The 18,062-nt window shown below is 41.6% G+C and overlaps 1 protein-coding gene across 5 annotated transcripts in view; it reads right to left on the bottom strand.

Annotated features, from left to right (window-relative positions):
• FSHR (follicle stimulating hormone receptor) overlaps positions 1–18,062 on the bottom strand; it is a 211,102-nt gene that overhangs the window by 20,545 nt on the left and 172,495 nt on the right. For 3 of the 5 annotated variants that reach the window (XM_088841745.1, XM_088841749.1, XM_088841746.1), the window contains exons 5-8: positions 12,911–12,982; positions 10,702–10,779; positions 4,593–4,661; positions 4,407–4,481 (exon numbers count right to left, since the gene is read on the bottom strand). In XM_088841745.1, coding sequence (XP_088697871.1) covers positions 4,407–4,481; positions 4,593–4,661; positions 10,702–10,779; positions 12,911–12,982 — 294 coding nt within the window. The remainder of the gene's footprint in view (positions 1–4,406; positions 4,482–4,592; positions 4,662–10,701; positions 10,780–12,910; positions 12,983–18,062) is intronic. The other 2 variants (XM_088841747.1, XM_088841748.1) reach the window with 1 other exon arrangement.

Below are 18,062 nucleotides of genomic sequence, written 5' to 3'. Positions count from 1 at the left end.
TGAGAAGATGGAAGAAAGATTTAATAAGGACTTAAATAAAAAAGAGTCAATATACAATGAATAATGCAATAGATGAGATCAGAAACACTCTGGAGGGAACAAACAGTAGAATAACAGAGGCAGAAGACAGGATAAGAGAACTAGAAGATAGAATTGTAGAAATAAATGAAACAGAGAGGAAAAAAGAAAAACGAATTAAAAGAAATGAGGACAATATTAGAGACCTCTGGGACAATGTTAAACGCGCCAACATTCGAATCATAGGAGTCCCAGAAGAAGAAGACAAAAAGAAAGACCATGAGAGAATACTTGAGGAGATAATAGTTGAAAACTTCTCTAAAATGGGGAAAGAAATAATCACCCAAGTCCAAGAAACCCAGAGAGTCCCCAACAGGATAAACCCAAGGCGAAATACTCCAAGACACATATTAATCAAATTAACAAAGATCAAACACAAAGAACAAATATTAAAAGCAGCAAGGGAAAAGCAGCAAATAACACATAAGGGGATTCCCATAAGGATAACAGCTGATCTTTCAACAGAAACTCTTCAGGCCAGAAGGGAGTGGCAAGACATACTAAAAGTGATGAAAGAAAATACACTACAGCCCAGATTACTATACCCAGCAAGGATCTCATTCAAATATGAAGGAGAAATCAAAAGCTTTACAGACAAGCAAAAGCTGAGGGAATTCAGCATCACCAAACCAGCTCTCCAACAAATGCTAAAGGATCTTCTATAGACAGGAAACACAGAAAGAGTGTATAAACTTGAACCCAAAGCAATAAAGAAAATGGCTACGGGATCGTACTTATCAATAATTACCTTAAACGTAAATGGGTTGAAATTTTCAAAAAGGCTAGGAAACAGTTCTCATAGCCATCAATAGTTCAGTGTTGAGTTCATGAATAGTTTTTAAAGTTTGGGACAAACTGTAGTATTTGCTATTTGAAGTACTATTTGTAATTGGCATATTACGATGTAACATTGGTCTTCATTTCCATCTTAAAACGCCTAAAAATGCCTAACAGGTTTTTAGATTTGTGAATTTTAGTTGAAATGTATTTTACGATGTTACTAAACCTGCAGAAATATTGAAATATTTCAGAGAACTTATTCACTGTACGTTTAATTTATTTTATTTATAAAAGTTATGAACTGTAGAAAGTTTTACTTGTTGGGTCAAATGCTTGTTGCTTCAAATGCTTGTTGCATTTGAAGTGCTAGTTACAAGAAAATCAAATACCTTCAATGTATAAATGCTATTAAGTTTTTAAAGGACTCTGGAGTATAAGTAAGTTTGTTTAAAGAAATTTAGTCTGTTCAACTTGAAAAAAAAATAAATAAAATTGGATTATTTGATTTAAAAAAAATAAAAAAAATAAACAACTTTGCAATAAAAAAAAAAAAAAAAAAAAGCAGAGACACAACTTTGTCAACAAAGGCCCATCTAGTCAAGGCTATGGTTTTTCCAATGGTCGTGTATGGATATGAGAGTTGGACTATAAAGAAAGCTGAGCGCCTAAGAATTGATGCTTTTGAACTGCGGTGATGGAGAAGACTTGAAGAGTCCCTTGGACTGCAAGGAGATCCAACCAGTCCATCCTAAAGGAAATCAGTCCTGGGTGTTCATTGGAAGGACTGTTGTTGAAGCTGAAACTCCAATACTTTCGCCACCTGATGCGAAGAACTGACTCATCTGAAAAGACCCTAATGCTGGGAAAGACTGAGGGCAGGAGAAGGGGACAACAGAGGATGAGATGGTTGGATGGCATCACTGACACAATGGACATGAATTTGGGTGGACTCTGGGAGTTGGTGATGGACAGGAAGGCCTGGCGTGCTGCAATTCACAGGGTTGCAAAGAGTCGGACACAACTGAGAGACTGAACTGAACTGAAAGTATAATCCCAAAGGAGAGGGACTCTGGATGTCCCTGGTCGTTCCACCTGATATCATTCAGCAGGTTTCTCTGAACATAACCATTCCCAGCACAAACAAAACTTTTACTTTACTATGGATCCCTAAAATGCAACTTTCAAACACACCTATGTGTAGAAAAGCCCTGAATTACACTGCTCAACACTGGAGGACCCACAAAGGTGCACTTAGAAACACCGACAGTGAGCAGAGGGGACTTGGAAACTACACACAAAGCGGTGGCCAGGGCAGTTTTGAGGTGAAGAAGTGCTGTTGTAAGCACTTCGTATTCACACATGCTAATTCCCTTCAATTTACTGAGCATGAACCTCACAATGATTTCCACTCAAACCAGTCTTCAGCAGTGGACACTGAAACAGGAGATGCCCACATTCAATTGCTTCAGCAACTTAGGCAACATTCTACTCCACAGAAAAGTACTTTTTGCTTTGAAAACAAAAAAGAATTGTCATTTGCTTTTTTCCCTTTTCATCTGCCCACACTGACAGTGGTTTGTAACTGAAACAAAAATAAAACCAACAAAATAATTAAAAAAAAAAAAGTTACAACAGATCCTTTATCATTGTTAACAATCATTAATAGAGTTTCTGTTCTATCACACAGGATCTCATTCTAGAGATGCATGGGTTCCAACCTGTGGAACCACAGGGGGCAGAATGCAGCTGTCCCCTGGTGTCTGTGGGGAATTGGTTCCAGGATCCACTGCAGACACCACAATCCATAGATGCTCAAGTCCCATGGCCCTGCCTTTCTTATCCATAGTTCTGCATCACAGATTCAACCAACTGCAGACAGTACATATTTACTGAAACATATCCATATGTAAGTGGACTCATGCAGTTCAAACCTGTGTTGTTCAAGGGTGAACTGGAAAGCTTTGTGGTGAAAATGAAAGTGATGTTGATAGATGGTAGGTAGATAAGTAAATAACCTAGGTACTGACTGCCAAGTAAGAGGTACAAGCTAGTGGCTCTCAAGTGCCTGAACTGACCTCAGGATAGCTTTGTAACAGTCATTCTGCAAACCTGTATATCTGTTCATGTGTTTATCTGTTCCTTTGCTTACTATTTCTTCTTGCATCTTGCATCTGACTGCTTCCTTCTGGATACCTTTCTTCTTCGTGTGGTACATTTGTCCAGAGATGTAGTGGGTCTTGCTTAGAGCCTAAGGAAATACATTTTAAAGAAGCTCTTGCAGATCTGGGCCCTTCAGCCATGAGGGCTGTGGGAGTTTCAGGAGGAGGAATTCACTGTTAGCACAGATTGTCAATGAAGAGCTGGGGGTTGGAGTGACCCATGTGGAAGAGCAGGGGCGCATAAAAACAGGAGAGTCACTCTTATTGGTAGAAATGAAGATGAGCAAGCAGCAATTGAAGGAGAGGTGCTGATACAGGGCCATGAGGCACTGGAGGCATCCCAAGATCTGGAATTGAGGCAAAGAGGATCCAAACATAAATGTGTGTACTTCTCACTGGCTTGAACAAAACTCCTGGACCCTGAGGGTGAAGTTGAAGAACTGTGCTTTCTCTTTCAGGGAAGAGATGGTTAAGAATGCTCTAGGAGTCAGACCAGTTTAGGTGTTACATCTGTGCTCTAAAATTCCTGTGACCTTGGGTGAATTGACCCCTCCAGGGAAGCGAGTTTTCCCTTCTCTAAAATGGGACCAGATAGCTCCTACCACAGAGGTTATTATTTTTTTTCATTATTAATTTATTTTTTATTGGAGGCAAATTATTTTACAATATTATATTGGTTGGTTTTGCCATATATTGACATGAATTTGCCCTGGGTTTACAAAAGGATTTAATTAGAAAATGCCTCTTACATTTTGGAAACACTCTCTGGGACTTGGTAAGGGCTCATTAAATAGTTGTTGTTGGTTTTGTTGTTACTGCATCGATATTTAGAGTGTAGATCAGCCCTAAATTGTCCTATACACCTTCGCAGATGGCGCAGATAAAATTTGATCTTAACTGCCAGCCCTGTCCTGTTCAGTTCAGTTCAGTTCAGTCGCTCAGTCGTGTCTGACTCTCCGCGACCCCATGAATCACAGCACGCCAGGCCTCCCTGTCCATCACCAACTCCCGGAGTTCACTCAAACTCATGTCCACAGAGTCGGTGATGCCATCCAGCCATCTCATTCTCCGTCGTCCCCTTCTCCTCCCTCCCCCAACCTTTCCCAGCATCAGAGTCTTTCCAGTGAGTCAACTCGTTGCATGAGGTGGCCAAAGTATTGCAGTTTCAGCTTTAGCATCAGTCCCTCCAATGAACATCCAGGATTGATCTCCTTTAGAATGGATTGGTTGGATCTCCTTGCAGTATAAGGGACTCTCAAGAGTCTTCTCCAACACCCTGAATGGGAGAAAGCTGACTACTAACTTACAGACACTGATCTCTTGGACAAAGTTGACTGCTAACTTACAGATGCTGATCTCTTTCACTTGGAAGCGAGGGAGGCTACTCACAGGATGACCGGTCCAGAGGCTCCTTGGAAAACATCATTAGGCAGTTCTTCCAAATTACTGTTATCGCTTAGATTCCTGGGGATGGAGTTGAGAAAAGAAGGAGGGAAACACAAAGCCACATAAACATCACTGTTAAAAGAGCCATTTCCCTCTAAATGGCCTAGAAGGATAGTCAGGGCTACTTACAGCTCATCGAGTTGGGTTCCATTGAATGCACAGTTGTGTATTTCTTGAATCCCATTCTTACTCAGCCATCTGAAATAAAAGACCCATTAAAAAACCAATAATGTCAGATGCAAACAGTACACGAGTTTCATAATTGGAAGCACTGGGGCAAGGTCAGACAGCTCAGGTTAGTGGCATAAATAAAATACCACCCTAAGACTCAGGGAGCAGGGTGGAAGGGAGACTGATTTATCACTGTATAACCTTTTGTAATGCTGGAAGTTTGCATTATGTGCATGTATTACTTATTCAGAGAAATCAATGAAATTTAATTTTGAGAAGGCACACTTGGGCACAGCAGCCTGGATTCCATAAGGTCTTTGCACATATCATTTGTGTGTAGAAATGATGCCTTGGGAGGAGCAGACAAAGATCTTTCCCATCCTGAAGGACAGAAATCATAGAGTTATTGAATAAGCGTCTGTAAGACAGAGAAAGAACATATTGTATCCCCTTTCTCTACTGCCTTAAGCCTCTCACTCAGGCTCATTCACAGCAGCGGGCCTGGCTGTCATCAAAAAATGATCTAATTAAACTGTCAGACAACCTGAACACTTCCCATGACCCATAGGGACCTGGCTATTGGAGGTTTGTGGAGGTGGCTCTGGGTTAAGCCAGAAAGGAAGAGAAATCAATTATAGAGGCTGTGGGCTGTGGCAGGGTGAGATGGCGTGAGCAGGCGAGGGAGGAGGCTCTGGGGGAGGTGGGACGGGATGGGGAATCATCATCCAAATTGTGCAAAGAAGGTCAGTAAGCAGGTTTGCCTGGACAGGGGAGCCCAGGGGCACCTTGGGCTGACATATCTGCACTGCTGTGCTCCTGGATGGTCTGAAAACCAAAACAGAAACCCAAGTATGGGAGAGCTTAGCCCAGAGAGCCTATGACCACTTGTTCTTGATTTGCCATCGGGTCTTCTTCCTTGTCCGGCTCGGTGGGTTTACAAATAGCACTGTTCCCAAAGCTGACCCAGAGACACTCCCATGTGTCCAGGATGTTGAGAGTTTCTGTTGCTGCAGTGGGGAGCCCAACAAGCTTAACATCAAAGGACACTGTGTGTGTTTTTCTTCCCCCTGAAAGCTAGTTAGCTGAAAATCCACACAGGAGCAATGCAGGTCTTTCAGAACATTAGCAACAAACTGGTGGATTCTGATGGCCAAGAAGTAGCTGTGCACCCCCAATCCTGCCTGCCTCACACCTTCCCAAGTGTACCCAGCACATCCAGCCTTCCTGTCTGATTTGTCAGCTGGTTGGATGGGGGTGACAGTGCTGAAGCAACTGTCCCTAACCAGTGGGAGGTGGATCCTAGGGGCTTTGGACCAGACAAAGGAGTCAACAAGCTTTTTCTGTGAGGGGTCCAGTAATATATTTTAGGTTTTGTGGGCCAAGAGGCAAAATTAGTCTATTACATAGGTACTTTGTGTTAGTTACTCAGTTGTGTCGGACTCTGTGTGACCCCATGGGCTGTAGCCCACCAGGTTCCTCTGTCCATGGGATTCTCCAGGCAAGAGTACTGGAGTGGGTTGCCATGCCCTCCTCCAGGGATCTTCCAGCCCTGGGATTGAACTCACATTGTCCTTTCCCGCATTGCAGGATTCTTTACCATCTGAGCCACCAGGAAAGTCACCAGGTACTTTATATAGGTAATTAAAAAACAATTTCCTTGAGATTTTTATTGACCAAAGTTAAAGTATAATAGTAATAATTGAGTACATTTTTTTTTTTTTTTGTAATATAGGTCTACTATTGAAAAGAATGGATTCTTTTTCTTTTGTTTGGAGTAACATTTTGCTTCATTTAGGTTCAGCATTCATGTTCCTTATCAACAAAATCTTGACTTATAGAAACAAGTCCTAGATCAGGGACTAGATTTGGCCCATGAGCTGTAATTGCCTGACCCTTAATCCAGCAAAGTTCAGTCAGTTCAGTCGCTCAGTCGTGTCCGACTCTCTGTGACCCCATGAATCACAGCACGCCAGGCCTCCCTGTCCATCACCAACTCCCGGAGTTCACTCAAACTCATGTCCACAGAGTCGGTGATGCCATCCAGCCATCTCATTCTCTGTCGTCCCCTTCTCCTCCTGCCCCCAACCTTTCTCAGCATCAGAGTCTTTTCCAGTGAGTCAACTCGTCACATGAGGTAGCCAAAGTATTGGAGTTTCAACTTTAGCATCAGTCCTTCCAATGAACACCCAGGATTGATCTCCTTTAGAATGGACTGGTTGGATCTCCTTGCAGTACAAGGGACTCTCAAGAGTTTTCTTTAACACCACAGTTCAAAAGCATCCATTCTTCGGCGATCAGCTTTCTTCACAGTCCAACTCTCACATCCATACATGACCACGGGAAAAACCATAGCCTTGACTAGATGGACCTTTGTTGGCAAAGTAATGTCTCTGCTCTTTAATATACTATATAGGTTGGTCATAACTTTCCTTCCAAGGAGTAAGCGTCTTTTAATTTCCTGGCTGCAATCAGCATCTGCAGTGATTTTGGAGCCCAAAAAAATAAGGTCTGACACTGTTTCCACTGTTTTCCCATCTATTTCCCATGAAGTGATGGGACCAGATGCCATGATCTTTGTTTTCTGAATGTAAGTGGTGAGCAAATCCATGTGAGTGCCACTTATCTTCTTTCTATAAGGCTAGATAATTAATACTTTTTTCATGAATAGAAATAGATGTGGCTATGTAAAATGCAGACTAATTTAAGATAATTATTGTATTCAAAGTAGCCCTTTTTCTTTACAGATTTTCTTACTCAATAGATGCCATTGTATGCCGAGGAGGTAGCATTTTTTGATGTCAATAATGGATTATCACACAATAAAAAAAATAGGTCCAGAATTCCTGCCCGGGGGGTTATGTTAGGCAGTAGAACTCTCAAACTATTACCAGAGAAGCTGGTAATTGTCAAGTACATGCCTAGTCTCTTAAGAGAGGTAGTGCTGGTTTTAAAACCAGCCTCTTGTTGGTGATGACAAACAGGGCAGAACATCAGCTAAGGAATAACTGAATCATGGTTTTCCTTAGTCTATTTTTGTCCTTTCCCCAGTATGTTCAGTCATTGAAGGCTCAGGAAGCCCCAGAACCTGAGTCTGTCCTCTTTCTAAAGAATGAAGGTGTGGGAGGACATGGCCCATGAAATCTCACTGAGGGACAGGAAGATGGAAGCCAGTTGAGGAAGGGAGGAAACGCATGTGGAGTAAGGCCATAGCTGGGTACTTCCCTGTTCAGATATTCTGGTTGCATGGTCACTGGAGAGGTGGGGAAGGGCTCCAGGGCCTCCTTGTGCGGAAGGGCTCCAGGGCCTCCTTGTGCTGGGCTTTTACTCTTCTTTTCCCCCTGAGCCATTAGCCAAGTGTCTGATAATCCTTCATTGTTGGGCTATTTTTAAAATATATTTTATATATATATATATATATATATATATATGTGGTTTAGGATTTTGAAAGATGCAAAGAGAGCTTTTGCCACCATCAGAGCTACTTTGCCAGGTGTTTTTTTCCCCCAAGTACTCTTGGGTGTCCCTAGAGGCAGAAAGTGCCCTTATAGCCAGAAGTAGGGCCCAGACAAAGAACAACTGGGGACTTAAACTGTGGAGAGCATGGACCTTCTGCTTCTGTTATATATGGGTTAAGGGCCATCTGAGGTTAAGGGAGCAAAAAAAGGGAAAAAAAAAAACCTTTTCTCACAAATGTGAATTTGTCCTTTGGAGACATGTCTGAGAAGTGTTGATTCTTATGAAAACTGTCCTCACTAGGAAAGTAGGCTCTCAGTTCTGGGGATTCACACAGTATCCATGGACAGGAGTCAGTGAAGAGCAGCTATGATCTCTATTTTTTATTTTTTGTAGTCTCCGGTTTCTGAGATGGTGTTCCAAGTTCTTATTTCCTTAAGTTCTTTTCCCCCCACTTGGGAAGAGTTAAGACTAGGTAGGTCAGGAGAGCTTGCTTTCTGTCTGATGTTCTTGACAAAAAGGATGCATATCAGTGTGCAAAACTGTGAGAATGTTATTAGTACACACCACTTTTTAAAAAGTAAGTTAATAGACATCTGACATTATATTAATTTCAGGTTCCCACGTATATGTTTTCTATAAAAATACTCAGTTCCCGGGTGGTCTGGTGGTTAGGACTTGATGCTTTCATTGCCCACTGCCCAGGTTCAGTCCCTGAATGGGGAACTGAGATACCACAGACCTCGGTGCAGCCAAAAAAATAAAAAGAACTGTTCTAATAAACTTGCCACATGAACTCATTTTGAATACATATATTTGAATCACAATATTTAAAAATGACAAGTATGTTTAGAGCAACATTTAAAACAGCGCAAGCATCCAGGTAGTTCTGATTCCGTTGCTCACTAAGCTCCCTCCATTATGCAAGCCAAGAATCCCTTTGCTGTAATACAGTAGGCCAGTGGTACTCAGACACTCACCATTTTCCAGAAGTTCCCTTTCACCTTTTGGCTTTGGAGATTCTGTTTCCTCTGCTCCTCCTTTGCCAATGCTGTGGCTAAATTCCACTCATCTTTTAAGCCACTCCTTCTTTCACTTAACTCTTCCTTCAACTCTCATGTCAAATTGTATTATTCCTCCTTTATGCTTAGAACAATTGCTTTTATTTTGCACATATTTCCTACCGCTTATTTCTTTTGCTTTCTTGTTCTCTCATGCCTCTCACACCTCATCAGCTCATTCCAACACACACACACAGATTTCAAAAATCATGAGCAATATTAAGTGGAAGGATTAGGTATTATCTACAATTTTGTCCTACTGTTGTGTACTCTGAATCCATGCCTTTGATTTTATATTTTCCTTCATACATCCTATTTCTCTGCTATTCCCTTTCAGATTTTTCTGTTGGTTCTCTGTATTAAATTTTTTTGGCTTCTCTTATGGCTCAGCTGGTGAAGAATCCACCTGCAATGAGGGAAACCTGGGTTTGATCCCTGGGTTGGGGAGATCCCATGGAGAAAGGAAAGGCTACCCACTCCAGTTTTCTGGCCTGGAGAATTCCATTGACTGTATAGTCCATGGGGTTGTGAAGAGTTGAACACAACTGAGTGATTTTCACTGTAATAAATTTACGTCGAATACTATGTTTAGCTTTATTCTTCACTATTTCCTCCTCTCTGCCTACTATTTTCTTCTGTTCCCTCCCCTTCTCTTTTGTTGTATTTTTTGTTTGTTTGTTTAACATATAGATGGGTCTCTGGATCATATTACTGCTTTGAAAAGAACCAACATTCTTTCTGGAGTAGAACTTGCTTTTTGTACATAACTGCATATTGAAACACACACGTTTATTTTAAAGAAACACAGCAATTTGTGAAATGTAAAGAGAAAATACTTTTTTTACATATTTAATTGCAATTACCAGTCCCCCAAATGTCATTCTGTGCATTTAACTTCCAAGGATCCCATAAGCACTTGGGTAACCTGAATGCCCTATTTCCTGACCATCTTGGGGAGTGGATAAACTGTTACACAGGCTGCTGGCACAAACGATTAGAAGACAGTTCATTAACAATGTAGAGTACATTTACAAACTTTCCCCAAAATCATAGAGAGTAGCTCAAGCTCATTAAAAAAAGTGATTGTTCTAAGCAAATGTGAAGTCATCTTATATGCCCAGTGTGGGGCTGAACAGGAGCTGCTTGGCATGGTTATGAGGGAATATCCATATCTTCCTGATTCAGACTCCTCCTTGGTCTTTTTCTTTGGGCAACAAAAGCCTTGCCAGGCAATAACTAGCTTTACTGATGCATGAGTTATTCTGTCCCTCAGAACAGATGTTGCATTACAGGAGACCATCATTCAAAGAGCAATTTTAAACACTTGAATCGCACCACAGAATCATAAATTATTAACATGGCTCCATGCTGTGATTTGGAAATGTAAAGATGGGAAGTGAGAGAAAAACACAGAACCAGAGAGAAATTGGAATGGAGAATGCAAAAGTTACACCCCCCCACCCCCCGCAAAAAAAGGAACATACCATTATGACAAAGAAAGCATTACATGAAAAGCCAAATGTTACTCCATTGGATTTTTTTTCTTTACTTACACAATCATACTTTCAAAACTTAGCCCCATGAAAGAATTTCTTTCAACTGTGTGGATGTTTATATTATCTTGAATATCTCTAGAAGAAAGTACAGACAGATTAGGTGTTTATATCAGCTCCATCCTGTGTCACCTCCCCACAATGTAGTCTACTTGGCATGGTGTAGTCTTTAACTGAGGTAATGCTTGAATAGTTATTGTTCTGAAGAATGAGGAGCTCAACGTTTGGGAAATTGATGACATCTAATTAGCATATCAGTTCTTCTTAAAAGTGCAGTTGCAGATTTGCAGTCTGTTGCATCTCTGAAAGTTTTCTAGGCTAATTCAACTGTGTGAGGTTCTAACGTACTCATTTGTTATCCTTGCCTCCACAGTTGGTACCTACTCAATATGACAAAGTCACTTAAGCTGACCTTTCATTTCTACTAAACCTCTCCATTCACCTTAGTTGGGCCTTCATCTTCCTCCATTTCAATCTCCTTCTTAAAGCTAGTTTTCTTCCTCTGACCTCTTTTGAGTCACAGAAAAGTTTGATCTTTGGTTTTCCTCTTCCTGACTGAAGGGATGATGAAAATCTCATTTTTCTGTTTGTACCTCTCATCCTCTGAAGCTTCCCTGTTGAGTCTGATCTAACATTTAAATGTAAAAGGAGTAAACTATCTGGGAAAATTTGAGAAACTAGAGGGGATTCTCTATTTTTTTCTCTCTCCTTCTCTCCTTCCTTCCCTTCAGTTCAGTTCAGTCGCTCAGTCGTGTCTGACTCTTTGCGGCCCCATGAATCACAGCACGCCAGGCCTCCCTGTCCATCACCAACTCCCAGAGTTCACTCAAACTATGTCCATTGAGTCAGTGATGCCATCCAGCCATCTCATCCTCTGCAGTCCCCTTCTCCTCCTGCCCCCAATCCCTCCCAGCATCAGAGTCTTTTCCAATGAGTCAACTTGTCGCATGAGGTGGCCAAAGTATTGGAGTTTCAGCTTTAGCATCAGTCCTTCCAATGAACACCCAGGACTGATCTCCTTTAGAATGGACTAGTTGGATCTCCTTGCAGTCCAAGGGACTCTCAAGAGTCTTCTCCAGCATCACAGTTCAAAAGCATCAATTCTTCGACACTCAGCTTTCTTCACCGTTCAACTCTCACATCCATACATGACCACGGGAAAAACCATAGCCTTGACTAGATGGACCTTTGTTGGCAAAGTAATATCTCTGCTTTTTAATATGCTGTCTAGGTTGGTCATAACTTTCCTTCCAAGGAGTAAGCGCCTTTTAATTTCATGGCTGCAATCACTGTCTGCAGTGATTTTGGAGGCCCCCAAAATAAAGTATGACACTGTTTCCACTGTTTTCCCATCTATTTCCCAGAAGTGATGGGACCAGATGCCATGATCTTAGTTTTCTGAATGTTGAGCTTCAAGCCAACCTTTTCACTCTCCTCTTTCACTTTCATCAAGAGGCTTTTTAGTTCCTCTTCACTTTCTGCCATAAGGGTGGTGTCATCTGCATATCTGAGGTTATTGATATTTCTCCTGGCAATCTTAATTCCAGCTGTGCTTCCTCCAGCCCAGAGTTTCTCATGATGTACTCTGCATATAAGTTAAATAAGCAGGGTGACAATATTCAGCCTTGATGTACTCCTTTTCCTATTTGGAACCAGTCTGTTGTTCCATGTCCAGTTCTACATCTCTTTCCTACCTCTTCTTTTTGCATCTGTCCAGATTCTTAGAATTTCACTATTGAAAATAAACTTGGCATTATATGTTGCCTTTTCTGTTGCTCTTTCAAAGTAGATACCTTGGGAAAAGGTAAATACATTGTCATGAACACTTCAGTCAAGTGATTTCTTTATGCCTAGGGCAGTCTGGGCATTCTGGAAGGAGGAGGGGAGGCTGATGGAAGACAAGGTGAGTTAGAGGAAGGAGGCGTGAAAAGCCCTCAATAGTGAAGAAAGGAGAGACTTCCTGATTTGCTGCAAGCTGGCTCTGTTGACAACTGTCTGACTGAGGAGTCTGCTGACTCAGCCTGCTGACTAAGCTGAAATTAGCTGGTCTTTAGGTAAAGCCGGGATGCTTGCTGTTTACCTTCCTACCCCTGCTCACCTAGAGCAACACATTTGTAGGATGAAGACTACACAGTGCTTTTTACAGGCCCAGTGGCTGTTGGGCAGAACAGCAATGAGTAAAGAGTTGGTGACCGCTCTTCAAACTTACAGTAAAACTTTTTGGAGAGACTGAATCTTGTGAACAGCTGGCAAGTGCTTAATACCTGTGTTGGATATTAACCTGGAGAGAGACAAAATAAGAGTGAGTGAAAAATGAAACTGCCTATTTTAACAATTGCTTATCCAACCAGTCCATTCTAAAGGAGATCAATCCTGGGTGTTCATTGGAAGGACTGATGCTAAAGCTGAAACTCCAATACTTTGGCCACCTCATGCGACGAGTTGACTCACTGGAAAAGAGTCTGATGCTGGGATGGATTGGGGGTGGGAGGAGACAGGGATGACAGAGAATGAGATGGCTGGATGGTATCACTGACTCGATGGACATGAGTTTGAGTGAACTCCGGGAGTTGGTGACGGACAGGGAGGCCTGGCGTGCTGTGATTCACGGGGTCGCAAAGAGTCGGACACGACTGAGTGACTGAACTGAACTGAACTGAGGCTTTCCAAATACAAAATATCCATATTGAGCTTTCAGAAAACTACCAGAAAATCCCATAATACACGTGAATCATGCTTGTATTTTCTATTTTAAGGCTCTAATCAGGGTTTAGGAAGCTGCTGATACCTTAGAGAAAAGAAATGTACACTCAGACACAAAGATGGACTCAATGCACACTTTTGCTAAAAAAGAAGAAATCAACATAATCCAAAAGTAATTTGAAACTGGACAACAGAATTTTCCTAAATGATCCCCTACTTCCAACCTCTACATATTCTGAAGAATTGCCTCTTCTCCTCTCCAAGTGATTCTGTCGATATTAGGGCATGAATGCCATACCCTTTGACCTCAGACGATGCATGTGGGCCCATCAAACTCTTTCCTGGGAGGAAGTTGGAAGTTGGTTAGAGCGGAGTCCACTGATGCCATCATGCTCATGAGATAGTACCTAGATTTCTAGAGCTGAGATTTCCAGAGCTATATTGGATCCTTCCCAAGGCTTTCATGTCTTGGCCTGGGTTCCCCAGGAAGCCAAGCCTGAGATAAAGACTGCCTTATAGATAGTATATTTGATAATGTGACTTCAGTGAGTTGGGACAGGGGAAATGAAACAGAGATGGGGGAAAGATAGTATGAGTTGAGTTGGCCAGCACTACTTGTGACTGGTCTTTAATGCAAGGGACTTGACGTAGGATATATTCAAAATGGGTATCAAAACTGTTGCTCTGGATGAGGAAGAAAGGGAAGCATTGATTCACAGACTACTATTTCCTGTTGGTTGATGGCATCCGCATGATGTTAACTCTCCACTCTGACTTGTACACTTGTGGGTGCCCAGAGACTTCCCTCTGGGCATCTCTCACATTGGTTACAGAAGCTGCCCTGGGACTAGAAATGAGAGGAACACAAGGTCAGACTAGGTGTCGTCCTGCTGAAATTTGAGTGGAGCTGGCTTCCACGGCAGTGGTAAAGAAGATTTTCAGTTGACAATGAGAGTTGTCTGGCATACTGTTTTTCAGCATTTCTCAGGCTCCTGTGAGATACTCAAAATCCTTCCAGACCTCCCCACTCCCATCTCCATTTTCTCTGAGTGTCTTACCTACAGTTGGTCTTTTTGCTGGCAAGCTGAAGAACCTTCACCAGTATGCTCATCATTGTGAAAGAGCATGTGTGTCTGGGGTTTGTGATTCTAGAGCAGACTTTGGTGTCCTGCTCTTTGCTTCTGTATTCAGAGAGCCCATAAATTCTGCCTATGGATTCTCTGTAATCTGGTTCTCAGATGTTTTGCTCCTGCTTGGTTCTCAGTGATCCACGCAGAATACATCTTCATCAGCTCTTCTTTTGATTATTTTGACAGCCCTTGAGATGGTCTCTCTTTGTTTTTCATTTGTGGAAAATGGCTGTTACCATGGTTTTATTAAGACTTCATTGTGTTATTTACTTTAAATTTTTTTCCCACTGAAATATAAACTATTTAGTGTAGAGACCTGAGTTAACACAAGCATATACAGCTGTCTAACAGCCAGCACACTCAAGATAAAACCCAGTGCCACCACCCTTCAAATTATGCTGTGTTGCCCCTTTGTACAATAGTTACCTCTCCTTTTACTTCCTATTCCTACCAACTACTGATCAGTTTCTATTTATATAATTTTGCCTTTTCCAAAATGTCGTATCAGTGCAACCATATATTATGGAACTTCTTTCATACAGTATAAGACATTTGAGATTCTTCCATGTTACTGTATGTTTTGGTAGTTCACTGTTCTTTATTGCTGGTTAGTCTTCCTTTAAATGGGTATAGGACAGAAATGGTATGGACCTAACAGAAGCAGAAGATATTAAGAAGAGGTGGCAAGAATACACAGAAGAACTGTACAAAAAAGATCTTCACGATCAAGATAGTCACGATAACGTGATCACTGACCTAGAGCCAGGCATCTTGGAATGTGAAGTCAAGTGGGCCTTAGAAAGCATCACTATGAACAAAGCTAGTGGAGGTGATGGAATTCCAGTGGAGCTATTTCAAATCCTGAAAGATGATGCTGTGAAAGTGCTGCACTCAATATGCCAGCAAATTTGGAAACCTCAGCAGTGGCCACAGGACTGGAAAATGTCAGTCTTCATTCCAATCCCAAAGAAAGGGAATGCCAAAGAATGCTCAAACTACCGCACAATTGCACTCATCTCACACGCTAGTAAAGTCATGCTCAAAATTCTCCAAGCCAAGCTTCAGCAATATGTGAGCCATGAAATTCAGATGTTCAAACAGGTTTAAGAAATGGCAGAGGCACCAGAGATCAAATTGCCAACATCCGCTGGATCATGGAGAAAGCAAGAGAGTTCCAGAAAAACATCTATTTCTTTTTTATTGACTATGCCAAAGCCTTTGACTGTGTGGATCACAATAAACTGTGGAAAATTCCGAAAGAGATGGGAATACCAGACCACCTGACCTGCCTCTTAAGAAACCTGTAAGCAGGTCAGGAAGCAACAGTGAGAACTGTACATGGAACAACAGACTGGTTCCAAATAGGAAAAGGAGTACGTCAAGGCTGTATATTGTCACCTTGCTTATTTAACTTCTATGCAGAGTACATCATGAGGAATGCTGGGCTGGAAGAAGCACAAGCTGGAATCAAGATTGCTGGGAGAAATATCAATAACCTCAGATATGCAGATGACACCGCCCTTATGGCAGAAAGTGAAGAGGAACTCAAAAGCCTCTTGATGAAAGTGAAAGAGGAGAGTGAAAAGGTTGGCTTGAAGCTCAACATTCAGAAAACAAAGATCATGGCATCTGGTCCCATCACTTCATGGGAAATAGATGGGAAATCAGTGGAAACAGTGTCAGACTTTATTTTTTTGGGCTCCAAAATCACTGCAGACAGTGATTGCAGCCATGAAATTAAAAGACGCTTACTCCTTGGAAGGAAAGTTATGACCAACTTTGATAGTATATTAAAAAGCAGAGACATTACTTTGCCAACCAAGGTCCATCTAGTCAAGGCTATGGTTTTTCCTGTGGTCATGTATGGATGTGAGAGTTGGACTGTGAAGAAAGCTGATCGCCGAAGAATTGATGGTTTTGAACTGTGGTGTTGGAGAAGACTCTTGAGAGTCCCTTGTACTGCAAGGAGATCCAACCAGTCTATTCTAAAGGAGATCAATCCTGGGTGTTCATTGGAAGAACTGATGCTAAAGCTGAAACTCCAATACTTTGGCCACCTCATGTGATGAGTTGACTCACTTGGAAAAGACTCTGATGCTGGGAAAGGTTGGGGGCGGGAGGAGAAGGAGACGACAGAGAATGAGATGGCTGGATGGCATCACCGACTCTGTGGACATGAGTTTGAGTGAACTCCGGGAGTTGGTGATGGACAGGGAGGCCTGGCATGCTGTGATTCATGGGGTCGCAAAGAGTCGGACACGACTGAGCAACTGAACTGAACTGAATTGGGTATATCATCATTTATTCATTCATCGGTAAAAGAACACCTAAGTTGTTTCCAGTTTTTGTGATTATAAAAAAAATACTGCTTTAAACATTTGTGTACTTTGTGTGTGTGTGTTTGAGTGAGAGAGACCAAGATTGACAGGGAGAGAAAGACCATTTCTACTTTCCTTGGGTAAATATCTATGAGTGGGATTGCTAGGTCGATGGTGAGTGTATGTTTAACTGTATTAGAAACTGCCAAACTGTTTTGCAAAGTGGCTATACCATTTCGTATTCCAACTAGCAATATATGAGAATTCTAGCAGCTCTATATCCCTGGTTTTTTTAAAAAAGATATATTCTTTGAATATAAAAATAATATATATTTACTGTGAGACTTATGGAAACATTCACAGAGGACAGTAAAAATCACCTCTGGATTCACTACCCAGAGAAAGCTTCTGTGAGCATTTGGAGTTTGAAATTTCTAACCAAAACAAATAGCTTTCACGATTGCTCCCCATCACCTCTGTGATGCTACTCAGAGAAATACCAACAGAAACATTGCCATAACTAAATATCTGCTAGCTTGACACACTCCTATTCTGCATTTGTTATTTAATCATATCCAGTTTTCTACTGTTTTTAGATCACTTCCCATGGGTCTGTGGAATATTCTTTTAATGAGACATCAAAACAAAGACCACACTTAATATTCTTTGACAATCTATGCTACTATGTGCAGATTCGGAATACAGTATGTGCTCATAAAATGCTAGGTTAATTGGTTGATGTTTCTAAAACATTTCTTGCTTCTGTCACCAGAATTTATTAAAACCCTTATTCAGTTAATTTACTTGTCAGGTATCATGGCTACTTGGAGTAATTAATCTTAAACAGGGAAAGGGAGGTCTGGAGGCCAGGAATCAGGAGAATGGACATGTTAAGAACTTAACAAGCCATTTCATCTTTCCAGACTGGAAAGGACATAGAATATATAAATATCAAGGTAGACATTTTATCAGACACTGCTCTACCCTGCTTCACGTTATTTTGTTCCATCTTTTACTCTTGTGGTTACCATAGCAGCCAGCTACATACAGATTTAACTTAGCAGACACTGGCCTCAGTTATACTGGGTCTCTCATTTTCTACCCTAAGCTCCTCTACAATCTCTGAGTGGGACACTTGTAAGAATCTGCTCAACTCTTTTGAGGCAGGGGGCAGGTTGGGAAGTACTAGGAGGTTGCCGTCTCATAGGGC

The sequence above is a fragment of the Moschus berezovskii genome, chromosome 11, assembly GCF_049115385.1.
Source record: "Moschus berezovskii isolate FMDL1 chromosome 11, NW_MosBer_1.0, whole genome shotgun sequence".
Classification (NCBI taxonomy): Eukaryota; Metazoa; Chordata; class Mammalia; order Artiodactyla; family Moschidae; genus Moschus; species Moschus berezovskii.
Note: the sequence above shows the minus strand (reverse complement) of the source record. Positions and strands in the feature narration are given on the sequence as shown.